The sequence below is a fragment of the Oryzias latipes genome, chromosome 23 (assembly GCF_053564925.1).
Source record: "Oryzias latipes strain Hd-rR chromosome 23, Olatipes_Hd-rR_3.1".
NCBI classification, from domain to species: Eukaryota; Metazoa; Chordata; class Actinopteri; order Beloniformes; family Adrianichthyidae; genus Oryzias; species Oryzias latipes.
The window spans coordinates 26,983,620-27,006,164 of NC_136259.1; the positions used below are offsets into that span (position 1 = coordinate 26,983,620).

Below are 22,545 nucleotides of genomic sequence, written 5' to 3' on the forward strand. Positions count from 1 at the left end.
TAGAATCAAATAAACACAAAGAAATAAGTATTTTATGATCTTTTATATTCCTAACTACTCAGTGTTTTATCAGGACCTGTTTGGATGAACAAAGAGCTGATTTCCTGGAGATGGGAAATGCTTTTAGATCAGTTAATGAGGGCAATTTTCCACGGCACACTTGACCATCTCCCACGGCACACTGGTTGAAAAACACTGCTGTAGGGGACAGAGTGGCCCCGCCCCCCGGTTCCCCAAGCCAATGACAGCTCCCGCGCCTCCCTATGGTACGCGGACTCATGGTTAAGGAGGGGGGCATTTCTGACAGTCCAGCTGAGTGACGCAAGGCTCTTCCAGCCTTCTGTAACCCACCCTTCACCCTCAGGACGTTGCACCGGAGACCCGGACTAAAGAGCGCGCGGTCTGTAGCCCTCCTCCCCTATCTCATTGCCTTCCTAAGGTGCCTTTGTCCCCTCACAGCTGCGTAATGGACCGCAGCGGACCTTTGGAGCAGCCGCTGTCTTTCTACCAACACGTTGAGGAGGAGGAGGAGGAGGAGGAGGAGATGCCGGCCACAGAGAAGGATCTGGCTGAGGACGCGCCATGGAAGAAGATCCAGCAGAACACCTTCACCAGGTGGTGCAACGAGCACCTGAAGCTGGTCAACAAGCGCATCCACGACCTGCAGAAAGACCTGAGTGACGGTCTGAAGCTGATCGGGCTGCTGGAGGTGCTGAGCCAGAAGAAGATGTTCAGGAAGTATCACTGCAGGCCGAACTTCCGGCAGATGAAGCTGGAGAACGTGTCTGTGGCCTTGGAGTTCCTGGAGCGTGAGCACATCAAGCTGGTTTCCATCGGTAATTGCGCCCGCACGAGCTTTTTACGCAGAGCAGCGCGTGAGGATGTTTGCGGGGATTTGGTGGTTTTTAGGACCAGCAGGTGGAGTGGGAAATGTGAGGACAGCAGGTGTGCTGGGCTTCAAACTGATCCTGGACCTGAAGATCCCCTCAGGTCCAGTAGAACGTTCATTGCAGATGCTTCTGCACACACGTTTCTTCTGTAGAACTTCACAGGGATCCTTCGAGTCTCTGCAGGAGAACTGGTCGGGTTAAAGTGAGGCTTCAGAGCTTTAAGTTGAGGAGGAGATCTCAGAAGTTCTAAAGGAAATGTAAAGCTTACAGAAGCAGCAGGACAAATGTTCCGTGTTCCACCCAAGATGGTTTCTGAGAAAGTGACTCTTTAGTTTTCTTTGAGACTTTTTTTAACCTTCAGAAACCGAAGTTTGTCAGAGAACGTAGGCTGGAACTGTCTGCTTTCATGGTCTTCACATTCTGCAGCTCAGTTCTAGAACGTTGTGGAAATTAAGTCCACCAGAAACACAAAGAGAACCAAAAGTCTAGTTCCCTTACGATCGGCTAAGAGATGGAGGTCTAGTGTGTCATCTTCAGGAATGTTAAAGATCTTTTTCTTAGGTTGTCTTGGTTCTGTCTTTGTTGTTAGAGTTGTGTCTCTATTCTGTTCAGGTTGTGTTCATGTTTTTGGTTCGTTTGTTTTGTCATGTGTTCATCACATGTTATTGTCTTGTTTTTGGTCATGTCTGTTTTTTCTTTTTTGGTTTTGTCTTTTTGTGTTCATGTTTAATGTTGTGTTTTTTGAAGTTTGGTGTTGTGTGTTTATGTTGTCGGTCCAGGTTCCACAGCAGCTTTTGGAAGTGATCCCTCGCTGAATGCTGTTGGAGTGAGTCTGCTGGGGGGGCAGGGGTGATTGATGGCAGGACAGCTGAGCTGCTGAAAATAGACTGGGGTAAGAAACAGTGGGGACGTCCTGCTAGGGGCTTTTCTGACCTGGGGAGTCCACATCTGACACTCCCGCTTTGTCTAGCAGAGTAAAGCTTGTTTCATTGGCGGAGTTGAGGCTTAAAGCAAAAATTCAAAAAATGAACAATAAAGTCACGATAAAGGAGTTCTGGGGTTTCTGGGATCATTCATTTCTGTCTGACAGCAAGACAAATCCTTGATTTTTCATTCATTTTAGGTTTAAAGTAATTGCTTCTCTGTAAGAAAATTCTGGATTCTTCTGCTTTAGGTTCTTTTCCATGTCATTTCTGGATCTGTGCTTATTGGTTTGCCTGCTTGGAGTTTCTGGTTTGTTCTGGGTTTTGTCAGTGATGGACCCTCTCCTTCTGAACACTTCTTTGCTTCCGTTTCTTGTCTTTGGAATTTCTGGACAATATGATGCCATTTTCCGATTTCTCAGTGCTCCAACGGAATGTTTGGATTTTGGATTCAGGATTTCTGTGTTGTTTGTAGCTGGATTCTGGAATCCTTCCTTTGTATCCCAAAGGTTTTCTGTGGAGAACCGTGGCCTCCTGAAATAGTTTTCTATCCATTCAAACATGAGCTAATTTTGATCATCTGTTCTTGGATGTAATGGAAACCTTGTGCTGCAGCAGTCAGCACACAGGAATGTGCCCCCCCCCCTCCAGTTATTTTGGAGCTGCAGCTCAGAACGGATCTGGGTTCAGATCTGCTCTGCAGTCTTATACTCTGTTGGACTTCTGGTTATCAGCAGACACTCACACTCAATTCCATCTGACTCCAAACAACAGACACTTTCATTAATGGCCCGCCCCCAGGAAGATCACATGACAGGATATGTCAGATGATGTCTGTGTGAGCCTCCATCCCAGGTCAGTTTCAGCCGCTTTAACTCACAATCTGGTTGAATCAAAACCAGATCTGATTGTCAAACTTCAGCTTCAAGTTTGATTTTTGATTTGATTTTAAATGTTTTATTTCAAGCAATCAAATAAAAAGAATACACAAAAACAATACAATCATCAGTTATACATTCATACAAAAATAACTAATCAAACTTAGGACAATTAGACATATTAATAAATATTGCTTGAAAGGGAGTGGAAGGAAGCGAACTTATATAATCCCACCCCGTTATACTATAACCATTTTATTACATGATTTATCAATATCCGGTTCCTAGCTTTTATCAGGCAGAATTAAGGATCCTGAAATATCAATAAAGATCATGACAAAGATGAATTACTTAAATTATGTAAAAAATAACTTTTAGAAATCATCATCGCAAAAGCAGATCAGTTATCCAAAATATATGCAGATTGTTTTACTTATAAAAGTCATGTACATGATTAATACAAATAATACTATATCGGTATAATAGACATAAAAAATCTTCATAGCAAAAATTGCTCAAGTATCAAAAGTTAAAATGTTCAAAATTATGTAACATTAGGAAAAATCATGAATACATTTTTGGAGCAAGTGAAGTAATATTATAAAATAAATCAATCTAACCATTTTTCATAATTGATCCATAATCTTTCGAATGACCAAGGTTGTTATTTCTTCTTCTGCTGATTAACAGCCGTTCTTCTGGGTTTAAACAGTTTACAGTTCTCTTCACTGTTATGTCTGCAGACATTAGATTCAGGTCCATATCCTTCTTCAGCTGATATCATCGGCGCTGAAAGTTGAAGTCAAATTGTCTGAAGGTCAGAACTCTGCTGAGAATCAGGGTCACTTCAGACTTTTGGAGAAAGTGATGAATCCAGGCGTCATATTTCTTGAAATTATATTTGACTTTGATTTTTTACTGCATGTTGGTTTAGACGTCCGTGATCAAACACTTCTCTAAGTCCTTCATGGTGTTAATAACCAGAACCTTGGACCGGTCCGGTGGACCGAGTGGTTTGACGTAAATCCTGCAGCCTTTAACCCAGGTGTTCTCAATCTGCTTACGCTTCCTGAGAAGCCTGCCGTGTTTGGCGATTTCAGCATTCCTTCTGGTCAGATGGTCGTTCAGATAAGCAGCAGATCCCTTCAGATTCTTCCTTTGATTCATCAGAGCTAGTTTGTGTTTTTGGTTCACAAACCTGATGAGGATCGCTGGTTTATCCTTCTCCTTTCTCCTGGGGAGCGGGTGGCAGGTCTCCACTGTGTTGAGATCCAGGGAAATCGCTGTAGACATGAGAAATGATTCCACTTGGTGTTCCACAGACTCTCCACCGCTCCCCGTTTCAAAAGAGCCGCTAGGAATGCTAGCATTGTAATTAGCATTAGCAATGCTAACTCCAGCTGCATTTAGCTTTGCTCGATGTTTGATCGGTACTCCAGTGAGAATGACATTATTCATCCTTACTTGTTGTTCCACATCGTCCAGTCTTTTCTCCAGAATATCGACCCGGTTATCTTTTTGCTCGTTTTGAGCTCGGAATCTTCGGAAGTCTTCCATTAGCTCCAAGAGAGGAGTTAGCTTAGCGGTCACTTGCTCCATGAAAGGATACAACGCAGCTTGGATATCATCAAGAGTCTTTTTAAGGTCTTCGTAGTCCTGGTTTTTCTTAGGGGCCATGGTCTGCTCTCTTTTTTTGGAGAAAATCAACTTTTTAGTCACTTGAAGATAGTTGTGTAGCCGCCGTGAGCCACACGCGTCAGTGCTGTAACCTGGAACCGGGAAGTTATTTTCCTTCATAAATTGTCTGACAAATTTCTTTGTAATTTTTATAAAATGATTTTGCCACAATACGCTTGTTATTCCAGTTTAAGTTCAGCCGTGGCTGGAAATGTTCTAAGCACGGCTAATGTTGTTCTTCCGGGTCCGTTCTGGCATTAATCAAGCACTGGGCGCAGGGATTGAAAAAGACTATAAGTGAACATGCATTCAATAATAATCATAACAATAATAAAGGCACATTTAAAAGATGATCTCGCTCTATGTTGGAGTTCTGTTTTCCATGTTTTAAAAAAATATATTCTCAGATTGATCAGAAAAGTAAAATATCAGATCTATAGATAAAGTTTGAAGAGATTTTAAAAAAAACTCTTTCCTCTATTGAAGTGATTAGTTAATCTAATCAGACTTCTGTCGTCACGACGTCTTTGTGGAGAAGACATGCAAAGCGAAAGGAAATGTCTTACATTTTTAGGATGTCAAAGATAAAGTAGGTTAAATTTTTAATGGCATGATGCACAGAAAGCACAGAGGGGCCTAGACCACCGCCCTGATGACTCTCAGCTTTAGCAGGTCAGCCTCTTTTCAATTGGATCCGCTGGATGTTGCAATGTGTTTTGGTTAAGCTAAAGTTTTATTACGTAGAGTCCAGTCTCCAGTGGGTGGAGCCGAAACTCTGCAGATGCCCTTCTTCATGCAGTTCTATTCTGTTCCTGTTTTGGAAGGAAAATATCCACAGCTGACAAAGTCGGTTTTGATTTAAATTTCTGGCCAATAGGTGGCCTGGAATCTGCAAAGACTACATTTGAGTCCCGTTGTAGTTTTCATTTTCCATCCGTGTTAATGTGTGTAAGCTTGTCTCTTTGCTGTCATGTCGTTTTCATATAGTGGTCATTTGTGTTGGTTTGTCAGATGCCTGACAATAAGTTTGTTGATGTTTTTTTGTGTTCGTTTATGCTTCCTTTAGAGTTGGTGTTCTTTTGATTTACTTGTATTTGTGTTGAGGGCTGCACCGTGGTGCACCTCACAGCGAGAAGGTCCTGTTTCAAATCGCGGGTGGGTTCTTTCTGTGTGGAGTTGGCATGTTTGGTTCGTGCATGTGTGGATTTTCACCGGGCGCTCCAGCTTCCTCCCACAGTCCAATAACAGGCTTCATAGGTTTACTGGTGACTTTAGGGTCCCAAGGTGTGCATGTGTGAGATGTCGTGTGGCCCTGCAACAGACTAGAGAACTGTCCCGGATGAACCCTGCCTTCGCCCAACAGTAGTCGGAACAGGCTCCGGCGACCCCATGACCCCCCGAAAGGGATACAGCGGGATAAGAAAATGATGGATAGATGGGTGGTTGTAATTGTGTTATGTTAATGTAGACTCCTGTTAATGTCAGTTTGTGTAAGTCTGTTTGTGTTTGTGTGTGACAATATGTATTGTGTCAGTGTTGTGTTGGTGTTAATTGAAGTTGGTTTGTTTATTTGTGTTTGTTTTACTGTTAGTTTAGTTTCTGTAAATGTATATTTGTGCTCATTTGTGTTAGTCGGTCCTCTGCGTTTCTGGAACTTTAAGTTTTTGCTACGGTAACTTCGGGATTCATGGCGTTGTAACGTCTACCTGAAGCTAGCAAGAGCCAGAGATGCGCATGTTCTGCTTCGTACCTTTTAATGGAGTCTCCGTGGTCGCTGTAGGTCACAGCCATGCCATGTGAAGCTGTAAGAATGAAATTCTACAGATTATCCCTTCGTTTCTCTGTCGACGTCCTCCAACAGCCATTTATAATAATGCGTTATCAATAGTCCACCTTTTTGGTCATCTTACATGTAAAAAACCAATCGTAAAAAACAGTTACAGGAATAAAACAGTAGTTACATTTATACAATAATTTAAAAAGATTTAAAAAAAAAACAATAGAATCATAAATTAATCAGATTGGATAATTGCTAGTCTGAAAAAGTGGGTTTTGAGATTTTTTTTTTAGCCAACTGAGGGAGTGAGTCCTTGCTCTGTACATTAGAGGGAAGTAAGTTCCAGAGCTGGGGGTCAGAGTGGCAGAATGGTCTGCCCCCCATGGAGATGAGCTGAACCGTGGGTGGAACCAACTGAAGGGAGAAGAAAGATCTGAGGGAGCGGGTGGGAGTGGCAACGTGGAAAAGATCAGACCGATACAGAGGGGCGAGGTCATGGAGTTCTTTGAAGGTCAGAATAAGGGTTTTGTGGTTGATCTTAAGAGGCGCTGGTAGCCAGTGGAGCTGCTGCAGGACAGGTGTGATATGCACAGTAGAGGGGGTTTGTGTTCTGATCCATGCAGCAGAGTTTTGGAGCAGTTGTAGTTTGTATACAGTTTTGTAAGGGAGTCCAGATAAAAGGCAGTGGCAGTAGTCCAGACGAGAGGTGATGAGACTGTGAACTAGAACGGCATGGAGTGAGGGCTGACAGAGGGACGGATGTGGTGGATATCGCAAAGGTGGAAGTAAGCAGTTTATATCAGCTTTTCCATCCCGCCCCCATCCAACCTTGCCCAATCACGTTCATCTTGCATACATAGAACAAATCTTAACCCATTCATCCATCTTTCTCCACTTCTCCGGGTCCCGGGGGCAGCAGTCTAAGCAAAGATTCCCAGACTTCCCTCGCCCCAGCCACTTCCTCCAGCTCCTCGGGGGGGGGGGGGGGGGGCACCCCGAGGCGTTCCCACGCCAGCCGAGAGACGCAGTCTCTCCAGCGTGTCCTGGGTCTTTCCCAGGGCCTCAGCCCAGTGGGACATGCCCGGAACACCTCTCTTGGAAGGCGTCCAGGAGGCATCCGGACTAGATGCTTGAATCACTGGTTCCTTTCGATGTGTAGGAGAAGCAGTTCTAATCCGAGCTCTCCGCGGGTGACCGAGCTCCTCACCCTATTTCTAAGGGAGCGCCCCGCCACCCTATGGAGGAAGCTCATTTCAGCATGTATTCGGGACCTCGTTCTTTGGGTCATTACCCAGAGCTCATGACCATAGGTGAGCGTTGGAACGAAGATCGACCGGTAAATTGAGAGCTTTGCTTTTTGGCTTAGCTCTCTCTCGACCACAACGGATCAATACAGCGACCGCATAATTATGGACGCTGCTCCAATCCAACTGTCAATATCACGCTCCGGTCTTCCCTTACTCATGAATAAGACCCCAAGGTATTTAAACTCCTCTACCTGGGGCAGGGACACTCCACCCACTGAGAGATGGCAAACTAGCTTTCTCCGGTCAAGGACCATGGCCTCAGATTTAGCGGTGCTGACCCTCATCCCAGCCGCTTCACACTCGGCCGCAAACCACCCCAGTGCACGCTGGAGGTCCAGGCTCGATGAAGCCAACAGGACAACATCATCTGCAAAATGCAGAGAGGTAATCCTGTGGTCCCCAAACCAGACCCCCTCGTGCCCCTGGCTGCGCCTAGAAATTCTGTCCATTAAAAACTATTAACAGAACCGGTGATAAAGGGCAGCCCTGCCGGAGTCCAACGTGGACCAGGAACAGTTCTGACTTACTGCTGGCTATGCGAACCAATCTTTTGCTCTGGTCATGCAGAGCCCGGACAGCCCTCACTAAGTCTCCCCGGACCCCATACTCCCAGAGCACCCTCCACAGGATACCAAGGGGGACGCGGTTGAATGCCTTCTCCAAATCCATAAAACACATATGGACTGGATGAGCGAACTCCCACAATCCCTACAGCACCCTAAAGAGGGTGTAGAGCTGGTCCACTCAAAGACCGGGACGGAAACCGCACAGTTGTTCCTGAATCTGAAGTTTGGCTATCGGATGGACTCTCCTCTCCAGTACCCTGGCAGAGACTTTCCCATGGAGGCTGAGGAGTGTAATTCCCCGGTAGCTGGAACACTCCCTCTGGTCCCCCCCCTTCTTAAAGAGGGGAACCACCACCCCTGTCTGCCAGTCCAGTGGTACAGGTACCGACTGCCACGCGATGCTGCAGAGACGTGTCAGCCAAGACACTACTACAGCATCACAGACTTAAGTACTCAGGGCGGACTGAGGCCACTCAGGCCACTGAGGAGCTCGTTGACTACCTCAGTGACTTCAGCTTGGGTAATAGACCGCCTCACCCCAAAGTCCTCATTCTCTGCTTCTTAAAAAGAAGGCGTGTCAGTGGGATTGAGGAGATTCTCAAAGTATTCCTTCCACTGCTAGACAATGTCAACAGTCAAAGTCAACAGCCCCCCACCTGCACTGAAAACGGTGCCTGTAGAGAACTGCTTTCCCCTCCTGAGGCGCCGGATGGTTTACCAGAATCATTTCGAGGCCAACCGATAGTCCTTCTCCATGGCCTCGCCGAACTCCTCCCAGGAACGAGTTTTTGCCTCCGCAACAGTCCGGGCCGCAGCTCACTTAAGCTGCCGATACCTGTCAGCTGGTGTCCCACAAGCCAGCCAGGCCTGGTAGGACTCTTTCTTCAGCTTGACCGTAGCCCTCACTTCCGGTGTCCACCACCGGGTTCGGGGGTTACCACCATTCTCCAAGTGGAGAACATGGTCCACTCTGACTCAATGTGCCCAACCTCCCTCGGTACCTGTTTGAAGTTCTCCCGGATGGTGGAGTTAAAGAATTCCCTAACGGAGGGCTCAGGCAGACGTTACCAGCAGACCCTCACAGTGCGTTTGGGTCTTCCGAGTCTTTCCAGCGTCCTTCCCCGCCAGCAAATCCAACTCACGTCCAGGTAGTGATCGGTGGACAGCTCTGCCTCTCTCTTTACCCGAGTGTCCAAGACACAGGGCCGATGGTCGCCTGAAACAACTACAAAATCGATCATTGACCTCCTGCCTAGGGTGTCCTGATGCCAGGTGTATTGATGGACACCCTTGTGCTCGAACGTGGTGTTTGTTATGGACAAGCTATGATGAGTACAGAAGTCCAATAACAAAACACCATTCGGATTCAGATCAGGGGGACCATTCCTACCAAACACGCCCCTCCAGGTGCCACTGTCATTGCCCACGTGGGCATTGAAGTCCCCAAGGAGGACAATGGAGTCCCCCGCTGGGGCACTTTCCAGTACCCCCTTAAGAGACACCAAGAAGGCAGAGTACTCCAAACTGCTGTTCGCCCTGTAAGCCAAAATCACAGTCAGAGACCTTTCCCCCACCTGCAGGCGGAAGGACATGACCCCCTGTCCACCGGGGTGAACTCCAACAGTTGGTGGCTGAGCTGGGGGCTCATGGGTAAGCCCACACCAGCCTGCCGCCTCTCACTATGAGCAACTCCAGAGTGGTAGAGAGTCCAACCCCTCTCTAAGGACTGAGTTTCAGAGCCCAGGCTATGTGTGGAGGCAAGCCCGACTATATCTAGACGGTATCTCTCAACCTCTCGCACCAGCTCAGGCTCCTTCCCTCCCAGAGAGGTGATATTCTGTGTCCCAAAAGTCCAAGTTCCATGACCGAGGATTTGGGCCGCTGAGGCACCCGCCTTCGACTGCCACCCAAACCACATTGCACCGGCCCCTTTTGAGGTCTCTTACGGGTGGTGGGCCCATGGGAGAGTGGTCACATGTCACTCTTCTGGGCTGAGCCCGTGGGAAGAGCCCCGGTCACCAGGCGCTCGCCTGCGAGCCCCAACCCCAGGCCTGGCTCCAGAGTGGGGCCCCGGTGACGCTAATCCGGGCGATGTAATCGGGTCCTTGGTCTTTCTTGTCATCAGAGGCTTCTGAACCGCTCTCTGTCTGGCTCGTCTGTCTGACCCTACCAGGGGCTCAAGCCCCAGACAGCTTAGCTCCTGGGATCACTCAAGCTCTCAAGCTCCCCCACCATGTTAAGGTGGCGGTTCAGGGGTTTCTGAACGCAGTAAAGCAAAAGAATCAAACAACAGTGCCAGAGAACCAACGCAGAACACAATAACCATTAGTTAACACAGGCCACTCCAGTATTTGCTTGCAGTTTGTGGTCAGCAGGGGGCGATGCTCTCAGGATCAAATATCAGAAAGAATCTGTTTTTCAAACAAAAGCTTGCTGATGACTATGATCAACCATGTCTAAACTGATGTGATGATCTATCAATCATAAAAAAACATCTTTTTATAGAGCAGAAAATGTTCTGAAAATGCTTTTTGTGTTTTTTTTTCTGATCAGACTACAGGGAGAGCTCACACCAATCTTGTTTGTGTTCATGAGGGTTTTTAGAAAAAGTTTTTTTGTATTTGGAAATGAAGTCTGTGATGTCCACAGATAAGGGTCTAGAAGAACTTGAATTCTGAATGTTTGCAATTGCAACCCAAGCAACAGCTACAAAAATGACCTGTGATGACTGATGACGATGATGAAGCTAAAGGAATTTTCGAAGTGGGAGTTTCAAAGTCGGTAAACTCGTAGAGAGAAAAAGTTTTTGCACATTTTTTTCCTATGATCATGCTGCTGGCGACAAGTCGTAGCGAACACTTGAACAACACAAAAAAGAAAGTAAGGGGGAAGTAGGTGCGCCATTTACATTTTTCATTTTTTCAATCCCTGTGGGGGTCCTGCGGATCTTCCACATGCCTCCCAGAAGAGTCCATTTCAGAAAGATCATCTAGTTCTTCATAGAAGGATTATGGTTGATGAGTAGATGGATATAAAGATGATAGGAAAAATTAACTGATGGAACATTAACATTTTTGTGATACTGGGATTGTGAAGCAGCACAAAAATCTAAAAAGTATTGTTTGGACCATAAAGCTGCGTTCACATCAAATGCGAGTCTTCTCTTCATCTTCATCTTCGTGACTAGTTTCAATCTCAAATCAAAGTACAGACGGCAATCCTGACAGCAGCACAAGTTGAGCATCATGGCGCAAATCGAGTCACGGTGCAATGTGGGCGTTACGATGCATCCAAAGTTACAAAATCTGAACTTTGGTGAGGACGTTAAGTCGCATCAACCAATCAGAGATTCAGCTTTGGGCACATGATATGTTCAGTGAGACGATCAGCAGACAGACTCAAAATTCAACATGGAGGAGGATCTGATTAATCTCCTCTTTAACTTTATGATATTTTTCTTATTTTGGTTAAGACAATGATAAAAAGTTCCTCTAATTTTATTCCTTTTTTATTTTTTCCCTTCTCTGGCTAATGCGGGACAGGAAATCGTCAAACTGGGTCACAGAGAGACAGAAGTACCGCTGAAAGGCCTGTCATTCAGATCCAGCTCCTGCAGTAAATGGTGAACCTCACGGTACCAGAAAAGTCTCTCGAAGATGTCATGAACCCAGACATGGAGACATGAATACTGATGTTTTTGTAGAACTCTTCAAAATAAATAAAACCTGATCTCTCAACATAATCCGTGCCAGTCATGCATTGGCTACGCTCCAAGTAGTGATCCGACTAAAAACATCTGGCAGTAGCTCCTCCCACATTGGTCTGGGGCATCAAGCTTATGAACAAAAATTTGGACGGGCGTGGAGCAGCGAATTTTCCATGCCCGTCCAAACAAAGGTGGCTAACATTAATTTGATGCCTGAATCATGTTTGCTGTGAACGCATCATCAGAAATAGTTTCATGTATCAAACAAATTTTTCTTCCAGACTCCAAAGCCATTGTGGATGGAAACCTGAAGTTGATTCTGGGTTTGATCTGGACCCTCATTTTGCATTACTCCATCTCTATGCCTATGTGGGAGGATGAGGATGATGAGGATGCTAAGAAGCTGACCCCCAAACAGCGACTGCTGGGCTGGATTCAGAATAAGGTGCCGGAGCTCCCCATTACCAATTTTCATAGAGACTGGAGAGACGGCAAGGCGCTGGGGGCTCTGGTGGACAACTGCGCTCCCGGTGGGTCCAAAATTTGGGATGGTTGGAGTGACAACTTCTTCATCTCTTTATTCGGTTTCGGGAACTAAACTTTTATGATGTAACAATAGTTCTTTTGTTTAATTTAAAATGTAATAGACTTTTTTCTCTTTTCAGTAAGCTGGTTGATATATTTTCTTTATCAGTCTAAACTGGTTTTCTTTTAAGGGATACTCTCCAACCAATCAGATAGCTTAAGACATTCTACTTCAGTTTCAAGCAGTAGACAGGGAAGACTGGCATCAGACTCTCGGACTCTGGATCAAAATCATATCCTGTCTGTCTGATTTTCATCTGCCTGTGCTGCCTTCAGGTCTCTGTCCTGACTGGGAAATGTGGGATTCAAACCAGCCAGTGGAGAATGCCCGAGAGGCCATGCAGCAGGCTGATGATTGGCTCGGAGTGCCACAGGTATTCCTACCTGGTCTTCCACATATCAACCATCCTTAAACATGAGCAAGTGGGAGGAGCAGTAGCAACAGTTTTTGCATTAACGTTGATGAGAGTTCCTGTCTTCTTGGGGCAAATGGCACACACCACACATTTTAGGGGTCTGCTGTTTTTTTTCCTACCAGTTGCTTCAGATGAAGCCGTCCTCTTAGAATTCCCCCTTTTTCCACCTTTTTTGGGGGGGGGGTGTCTTTGTTTAAACTTATGGTCAAAACTGTCTCCCTCCTCCAGGTGATTGCTCCAGAAGAGATTGTTGACCCAAATGTGGATGAGCACTCCGTCATGACATACCTGTCCCAGTTCCCCAAAGCCAAGCTAAAGCCTGGTGCCCCGTTGAGGGCAAAGACGCTCCACCCCAAGAGGGCCAAGGCTTATGGACCAGGTAAGAGGGAATCGCCAGCACTAACCATTATAAGGTGATCAGTCTTTGTCCTCCAAATCCACCATGATGCTCAAGTTCTTCATAGCCCTCATAGTTTGGTTATTTCAGAGGTTTTAAGGTCCTCTTTCAGGTGTTTTCACAGCAGAGGTGAGATAATCAAATCCATTAATGAAAAAATCCCTGAATGTCAGCATAGTTACCATGAAGGCGTCAGTTGAGGATTAAACGCCATCGAAACACTTTTTGAGATAAGTTTTTTCAATATCTAACATTTTAGAGCTAAAAATATTTTTGAGCTCCTCTGCAGTTTGCCGTACTTGCATGACTACAGTTCCATTTTTCTATTGTCTGATTTTCTTCTCATGCTGCTTGTTGGCGCAGTGGTTAGCGCTCTTGCCTCACAGCAAGAAGGCCCCCGGTTCAAGTCCTTGGTGGGGGACCTGAAACAGAACATCAATGGGGACCTTTCTGTGTGGAGTCTCCATGTTCTACCCTTGCATGCGTGGGTTCTCTCCAGGGTCTCTGGCTTCCTCCCACTTTCCAAAAACATGCTTCATAGGTTAAATGGTTAATCTAAATTGTCCATAGGTGTGAGTGCGAGTGTGTGTGGGTGTGTGATATGTGTGACCCTGCGACAGAATGACAAGGGGAATGGTGTCCCCTTCCTTCGCCCACAAGTGGCCGGGATAGGCTCCATCAACCCCGTGACCCCGAAAGGGATAAAATAGTATAAAATGAATGAATGATTTTCTTCTTTTCTTTGAATCCGCATTTCTCCCTCATCACATGTTCTCAAGGGGTCTCTTTTTTATGTGTTTGGTTCTATCGAGTCTATGGTTCTATCGTGTCTATGGTTTTTTGGTGTCCATGGTTCTAAAGTGTTTATGGTTCAATAGAGTTTATGGTTCTTTAGTGTCTATGGTGCTAAAATATCTATGATTCTATAATATCCATGGTTCTATAGTTTTTATGGTTATATAGTTTTATTGTTTATATAGTGTTTATGGTTCTATACAGTAATGTAAGGGTTAATGGCCGACGAAGTGTGCGGTTACTACTTTTTAACGCACGCCGTGGAAGCCTGAACCGTCCGACGCGAAGCACTTCGGCTTCCGCGAAGTGCGTTAAAAAGTAGTAACCGCACACTTCGAAGGCCATTAACCCGCTTATACCATGGTCACTTACAAAAGCAATACATATTAACCAGGTTTTAGTCCTTAATTCTTGTTTTTTTTTTTCGATTTGTATCACTTTTCTCATAAACAGCGTACTATATGTTAGTAACATATAGTCCGCGTCGCGCAGCACCACCGCTGCAGTCAAGTTTCGGCGATATATATATGCTGATCGTCCCGATGGGTTGAATAAAGCATCAATTCAGAGGGAAAGTTAATCGCTTACCGCTTGTTTTTGCCCAGATGATGAAGCAAAAGGTTGTTTTACAGAATCCGGCGCAGTGATACAAATCATTTAAGCTAGCCGACCGGAACTTCTTTTTTCACCGTGCGGTTATCAGGTTTTAACGCATACCCAGCAGCCAATCAGAATCGAGTATTCAACCGGACCATGGTATAAGGTTCTATAACTGTCTATGTCTATGGTTCTATGGAGTCTTTATTTTCTTTTTCTTTTTATTTATTTATTTAACCTTTATTTAACCAGGAAAGTCCCATTGAGATTAAAAACCTCTTTTACAAGGGAGTCCTGGCCAAGAGGCAGCAAAAAGTTACAGACATAGACAACAAATACAATTGCATTCAATTATAAAAACAGTTACATTTAAAGGAGTTGACCTCAAGTGCTCTGTCTGGCTTTAAAATATTTAAAAAGATAAGTTCAGGGAGCTTCCAGGTTTTCTGCAGTGTGTTCCATGACGTGGGAGCAGCGTGAGAAAATGATCTTTTTCCCAGTTCTGTGCAGACAAATGGAACACTGAGCAACAGTTGATCATTTGAACGCAATGAATATGAATCAACATTTCTCCTCGTTTGTAAATCTCCAATGTAGGAGGGAAGCAGTCCAAGCATGGCCTTGCCTTCTTGTGGACAAAGATGACCACCCCACACGAGAGTACAGTTCACAGTGATGTGTTAATGCTTTACAATTGGTGATAAACTTCAGAGCAGCATGATACACAGAGTCTAATCTTTAAAGACAATGAGTTAAAGCATTCATGTACAAAAGGTCCCCGTAGTCTAAAACATATAAAAATGTTACTGTTACAAGCCGTTGTTTTACCTCGAAAGAGAAGCAAAGCTTATTTCTAAAAAGAAGGTATTTCTCCACTTTGGATTGAGAGGTTAAAAAGTATTGTAAGGGGCTGTGCCACAAAATCAGCTGCTGCTTTCAGACAAAAAGGTTCTATTGAATCTGGACCAGGAGGTTTCCTAGGATCAAGCATCCTAAGTGCCTTATGCACTTGCTGCACCATAAAAAGAGTAAAGTTGAAGGGATCCCCAGAGAAGAGTGGAGGATCTGTGCAGGAAGTTTTGAGTGCTGCACCTTATCCAATTATCTCTGGCGCTGCAGAGAGGCGGCTGCAGAGAGGCGGCTGGCTGTTGCAGCGGCTCCGGTTTGTTAGGACTTTGTTAGGACGTTCCGTGTCTTTTTGTCTTTAGTATTTATTTTAGTCTTGTTCTTTTTTGCCTTTTGTCATTTTCTCTTACATGCTTCAGACATCACCATAGTCAACAGCAAGGATTTTATTCGCTCCAAATTTCTGTGGCTACTCTCGGTACTCCTCGTAACTGATCGTAACCCGCACTGCGGCAAGTCTTTTGTTTACATCCGCAATCAGCTGTTTGGTCTGAGCAGGCCCTTTCTGCTGCTGGGCTTTAGAAACGACATCCCAGGAGAAATTTTGCACCAACCCGGCCCCCCCCAGTGTCTTACGACCGACCAGGTGAGGAGACCCCAGGACTTCGGGAAGAAACCACCAGCTTCCCAGCCTCTCAGCATCTTTGGCAGAGATGTGGCAGAGGAGTACAAGTACTTGGGAGTAACCATCGACAACAGACTGAGCTGGAAGAGCAACAGCACTGTTGTGTATAAGAAGGCCAGCAACAGACTCCATTTCCTGAGGAGGCTAAGGTCCTTCAACGTGTGCAGCAAGATGCTTGAAATTTTTTACCAGTCTGTTGTGGCCAGCACTCTGTTCTTCTCGGTGGTCTGCTGGGGGGGCAGCATATCTGCCAGGGACAGTAATAGACTGAACAAACTGATCGGAAGAGCTGGCTCCATAATCGGTTGTAAAATGGACACATTTGAATCTGTGATGGAGAGGAGGACTTTAAATAAGCTGGTATCCATCATGGATAATCCTGAGCATCCTCTCCATCCTGTACTGGATGGTCAGCGGAGCTCCTTCTCCAACAGGCTAAGGCAGCTTCACTGTCACACAAACCGCTGCAGGAGTCTAGAACTTGTCATCCATGTGCAATATATAGTCATTTATGGTCTGTCTGTTTTTCTCTCCTGGTGTGGCACGCAATACAACTGTTCTTATTCACTGATGTTTCTTTCTGATTGATTGTTCTGGTCCTCTGTTGTCGTATATTGTGTGTACGTTTGTATCTTGAGCCTAATGCCGACGCTGCAACAACCCAATTTCCCAAGCTGGGATCAATAAAGTATCTTCATCTGATCTGATCTGATCTGATCTGATCTGATCTGATCTGATCTTATCGATTAAATAAGGATCCAATTGAAATAAAATGTTTGTTAAAGCAATTCAACTTATAAACTTTGTCTAGGACTGGAACTGAGTCCTTAATAACAAATGTTGGAAGAGTTTGAGGAGATTTAATAGGAAAAAGAGACTTAATCACCTTTCAGAATTTGGATGTTAAGATTCTCAGTTGTGGTAGATAAGTAATAATCTGATTTGGCTTTTTTGATAAGAGAGGTACATTTATTTTGTAATTGTCTAAAAGCAGTCCAATCAGCGGAGGAATCACTTTTTCTGGCCCTAGCCCATGCTAAGTTACGCATGTGGATAGTGTCTGACTATCCACTATCCATTTCTATGGAGTCTATGGTTTTATGGTGTCTATTGTTCTATAGAGCCTATGGTTCTGTTGTGTCGTGGTTCTATGGTGTCTATGGTTCTGTGGTGCCTTTGGTTCTATAGTTTTATGGTGTCTATTAGAGGTGTGAGAAAAATCGATTTGGCAAAATATCGCGATAGTTCATTCGGCGATACTCGTATCGATTCAAAATGCTGCCAGGACGATGTTTTTGTAATTATTTCTGAGCATCCTTTAGTGTCTGAATCTTGTTGTCCACTTCACCCTCCGACCGCTAGTTGGCAGCATAGCACACTGAGCCTCTTTGAGCAGCTCTACTCTGAACAAAACAACAGGAAGACCCCAGCTAGAGGCAGTGGCGCCTCCAGAAATTTTTCATGGGGGTGGCCAGTGGGGGGCCACATTAAATCTTGGGGTGGCACACAAAAACCATGAGCTATATTTTTAAAATTCATTCTACCAAACGTAGTAAAACAACCTTTAGAAAACCAACAGAAAGATAAATGCCTACTGATATTTTGTAGAACATGAACTTATAGTAGATACTACTAGTATAATAACTAATAGATACTAGTAGATACCATTAGTACATACTACTACTGATATATATTTATTTATTTTTTTGTTTATATTTAATGCTTAGGTGTGTCTGCTTGGGGTGTTCGGCTCTTGACTGAGAGATATCTATAATAAACAAAAAATTAAATCTGTTGTTCTGAAATAATAATAAAAATATCCTTCTAATTATTAATTATATCTGTTGACATTTCTATTCAGACTAATAATCATGAAACATTTTTATTATTAGGGTAACATAATTCTAACTTCACCAGTTGGTCCAGGAACAGGTGGAGCCCCTGCTTATACTGAGTTCTGCCTTGTTTCTCTGACCAATGATGCTGACTGTCCCTCCTCTGATGCCGTCTCATCTTTGTCTTCCTTATTCTCTTCTGTCATTCATGCTGCTCTGTCTCATCTTCCTCCTCCTCCTCACTACTCCTCTGTTGCTCCCCTACCATCTCTTTCACTCCTTCTGCTGCACTTTTATTCTTAAAATAAGAATATATGTTGAATTTCTCTTCATTCTCTGAAAATGGACAGACACAAGCATCAACTAATGACTATAGGTAACTCTGTGGAAACAAAAACACATCAAAATGTTGCGGTAACACAACAACCGGTGCTTAAATAGTGCCATGAAAATGAGTGGCTTGTGACAGGGACATCCTTTTTTTACACATCTACCACCGCTGATGATGTGGCGTATTTGCACCAAGTATTTGCACACTGGGTTTACATGTTTTGCAGACCGCATGTTTTTTACACCTTTGCAGCTGTGTTTATTTAATATTTAATATATATTTCTTTATTTAATAAGAATCTAATTTTTGATAATAATTTTTCACAATAATTTTAGTGATATTTTTAATTATTTAATATAAATGTCATTTGTGATGTCCTTTATTGATGTTATATTATACCGATTATTTCTGAATGTCGTGTTGCTGCCACAGATAAATGGAATTTCCCCATTGTGGGATTAATAAAGTCATCTATCTATCTATCTATCTATCTATCTATCTATCTATCTATCTATCTATCTATCTATCTATCTATCTATCTATCTATCTATCTATCTATCTATCTATCTATCTATCTATCTATCTATCTATCTATCTATCTATCTATCTATCTATCTATCTATCTATCTATCTATCTATCTATCTATCTATCTATCTATCTATCTATCTATCTATCTATCTATCTATCTATCTATCTATCTATCTATCTATCTATCTATCTATCTATCTATCTATCTATCTATCTATCTATCTATCTATCCAGATCTAAAGTACAGTAAACAGATTGTTAAAGACCCACGGAAAATATTTAACAGGAAAAGAAACGTAGCATTTTGGGATGTGTGATTGTGTGTGCGTGCGTTCACGCGCGCACGCGTGTGTGTGCGTGCTGAAACCGGTGCTCGCGCAATGCAGGAAGAGAGGGGGGAGAGCGCGTGTGAGGGTGTGGAGCGCGTACACGCGCGGTCAGTCGCCGTTTTTGACTTAAAGAAAAAGTAATAAAGAAAGTTCATCTTTAGTGACTGAGACTGGTTCTTTTGTCTGACCGAGGATCTGAGGGTTCGAACGCGGAAGTGAACCACGCGTCTTATTCATTCTGCATCCAGCGGCTCCTCTTGTCTGCGCACTCAAAGGCAGCAGGGAGGGGAGGAGGTGTGGGCCTGTTTAGGTGATCAGAGCGACTTGCCCGCTTGCTGGCTGTGCATTTGGGATGAAACGCACAACTGATGCTGCCACAGCTTATAGTGGCTACTGGGGTGGCAAGGTGTCGGAGAGGGGTGGCCGTGGCCACCCCTGGCCACCCCCTGGTGGCGCCACTGGCTAGAGGCAGCTTGTTTCGTTGTTATGAGACATGAACTACTTTGTTTTTACTTGGGATGGTTGTTCATGGTTCTATGGAGTCTGTGGTTCTATGATTCTATGGTCCTATAGAGTATATGCTTCTGTTGTGTCTTTGGTTCTATGGTTCTATGGTGTCTATAGTTCTGTGGTGTCTTTAGGTCTTTGGTTCGATAGAGTCTGTGGTTCTGTGGTTCTATGGTGTTCTATAGAGTCTATAGTTCTATAGTTTGTATGGTTCTATAGTTTTTTATGGTTCTACACAGTTATGGTTCTATAGTGTTCATAGTTCGAAAGAATCTATCGTTCTATGGCGTCTATGGTTTTATTGAGTCTATATTTCTATAGAGTCTATGGTTCTATAGTGTCTATAGGTTTATGGAGTCTATGGTTCTATGTTGTCTATGGTTGTATAGAGTCTGGTTCTATAGAGTCTATGGTTCTATAGTTTTTATGGTTCTATAGTTTGTATGGTTCAATAGAGTTTCTGGGTTTGTAGAGTTTATGGTTCGATAGAGTCTATGATTCTACAGAGTCTATGGTTTTATGGTCCTGTAGTGTTTGTTGGTTCTATAGAGTCTGTGGTTCTATAGAGTTTATGGTTCTATGGTGTCTATGGTTTTATAGAGTTTATGGTTCTATAGCCTGTATGGTTCTATAGTGTAGTAAGTTCTACAGTTTTTTCAATATCTAACAGTTTAGACCTAAGTATTTTTGAGCTCCTCTGCACTTTGCCGTACTTACATGACTACGGTTCCATTTATTTCTATTGTCTGATTTTCTTTTTTTTATCCGCATTTCTCCCTCATCACATGTTCTCAAGGGGTCTCCTTTTTATGTGTTTGGTTCTATCGAGTCCATGGTTCTATGTTGATTATGGTTCTATAGAGTCTATGGTTCTATGGGGTCTATGGTTTTTTAGTGTCTATGGTGCTATAATATCTATGATTCTATAATATCCATGGTTCCATAGATTTTATGGATCTATAGTTTTTATGGTTACATAGTGTTTATGGTTCTATACAGTTATGGTTCTATAGTGTCCATTGTTCTAAAAACTCTATCATTCTATGGAATCTATGGTTCTATAGAGTCTATGGTTCCATAGTGTCTATGGTTTTGTGGGGTCTTTGGTTCTATAGTTTTATGGTGTCCATTGTTCTATGGAGTCTAAATTTCTATAGAGTCTATGGTTCTATAATATCCATGGTTCTATAGTTTCTATGGGTCTATAGTTTTTTATAGTTATATACTGTTTATGGTTCTATAAAGTTATGGTTCTATAGTGTCCATAGTTCTAAATAATCTATGGTTCTATGGTGTCTATGGTTCTATGGAGTCTATGGTTCTGTGATGTCTATGGTTGTATAGAGTCTATGGTTCTATAGAGTGTATGGTTCTGTTTTTTTGATTTTTTTTAAATGGTTTATTTCAAGCAATCAAAATAGAAATAATACACAAAAACAATATAATCATCAGTTATACATTCATACAGTAACTAATCAAACTTAGGATAATTAGACATAATTAATAAATATTGCTTGAAAGGGAGTGGAAGGAAGCGAACTTATATAATCCCACCCCGTTATACTATAACCATTTTATTACATGATTTATCAATATCCGGTTCCTAGGTTTTATCAGAGAGAATTAACAATCATAAGGTATCAATAAAGCAGATGCCAAAGATGAATTACTTAAGTACTACGTCAAAATTAACTATTTTAGAAATCAACATGGCAAATGCAGCATCTGAAATATATGCAGATTATGTTGCTTTTAAAAGTCATTCATATGCATTAAAACATAATACTATATCAGTAAAATAGACACAACACTGTTTCAGGAATTTTCATAGCAAAATTTAATCAAGTATCAAAAGTTAAAAACATGTGCAAAGTTATGCTACATTAGGAAAGATTTTTGAATCAATTTATCAATTTTAGGAGCTAGTGAAGTAATATCAAAAGTCAATCAATTTAACAATTTTCAAAAGTGATTAATCATTTGTTTTACTCTTTTTATATATATTTTTTTTTTGTATTTATTTTTTTATTTTTTTATATAATAAAGCAATGCTGTAGGGGAAAAATAAAGGGTCCATAAACTGTCGAATTGTCCAAGGTTGGCATTTCTTCTTTTACTGATAACAGCCGATTTTCTTGGTTTAAACAGTTAATAGTTTTCTTCCATGTTATGTCTGCAGACATTAGATCCAGGTCCATATCCTATCCTACATACAGAGAAAGTGATGATTCCAGGTGTCATATTTCTTGAAATTATTTGGCTCTTTGATTTATTACTCCACGTTGTTTCAGACAACAGTAATCAAGCACTTCTCAAAGTCCTTCATAGTGTTCACGACCAGAACCTTGGCCCGGTCCTCTGGACCGAGTGGTTTGACGTAAATCCTGCAGCCTTTAACCCAAGTGTTCTCAATCTGTTTACGCTTCCTGAGAAGCCGTGCATGTTTTGAGATTTCAGCATTCCTTCTGGTCAGATGGTCGTTCAGATAAACAGCAGATCCTCTGAGATTTTTGCGTTGATTCATCAGAGCTAGCTTGTGTTTGTGATTCACAAACCTGATGAGGATCGCTGGTTTATCCGTCTCCTTTCTCCTGGGGAGCAGGTGGCAGGTCTCGATGGTATTGAGATCCAGGGAAATCCCTTTAGATGTGAGAAATGAATGTATTTGCTGTTCCAGCGTCGCTGCACCAATCTCCGTATTAGAACTGCTAGCTACGCTAGCGCTAGCATTAGCAGTGCTAGCTCCAGCTGCATTCAGCTTCGCTCGAGGCTTGATTGGTACTCCTGTGAGAATGACATTATTCATCCTTACTTGCTGCTCCACATCGTCCAGTCTTTTTTCCAGAATCTCGACCCGGTTTTCTCGCTGCTCGGTTTGAGCCAGAAATCTTCGGAACTCTTCCAACATCTCCCAGGGTGGTGTTAGCTTAGCCGACACTTGATCCATAAAACTTTTCAGCGTTTCTTGA

At 43.2% G+C, this 22,545-nt stretch overlaps 1 protein-coding gene across 9 annotated transcripts in view; it reads left to right on the forward strand.

Moving 5' to 3' along the window:
- The first annotated feature begins 285 nt into the window (after positions 1-285).
- LOC101166705 (filamin-C) overlaps positions 286-22,545 on the forward strand; it is a 146,771-nt gene continuing 124,511 nt past the window's right edge. For 7 of the 9 annotated variants that reach the window (XM_023952378.2, XM_078941625.1, XM_023952374.2 and 4 more), the window contains exons 1-4: positions 286-836; positions 12,006-12,254; positions 12,586-12,683; positions 12,954-13,104. In XM_023952378.2, the coding sequence (XP_023808146.1) occupies positions 467-836; positions 12,006-12,254; positions 12,586-12,683; positions 12,954-13,104 (868 nt within the window). In that variant the 5' untranslated portion in view covers positions 286-466. Of the gene's footprint in view, positions 837-1,669; positions 1,783-12,005; positions 12,255-12,585; positions 12,684-12,953; positions 13,105-22,545 lie in introns of all 9 variants that reach the window. The other 2 variants (XM_078941628.1, XM_023952377.2) reach the window with 2 other exon arrangements.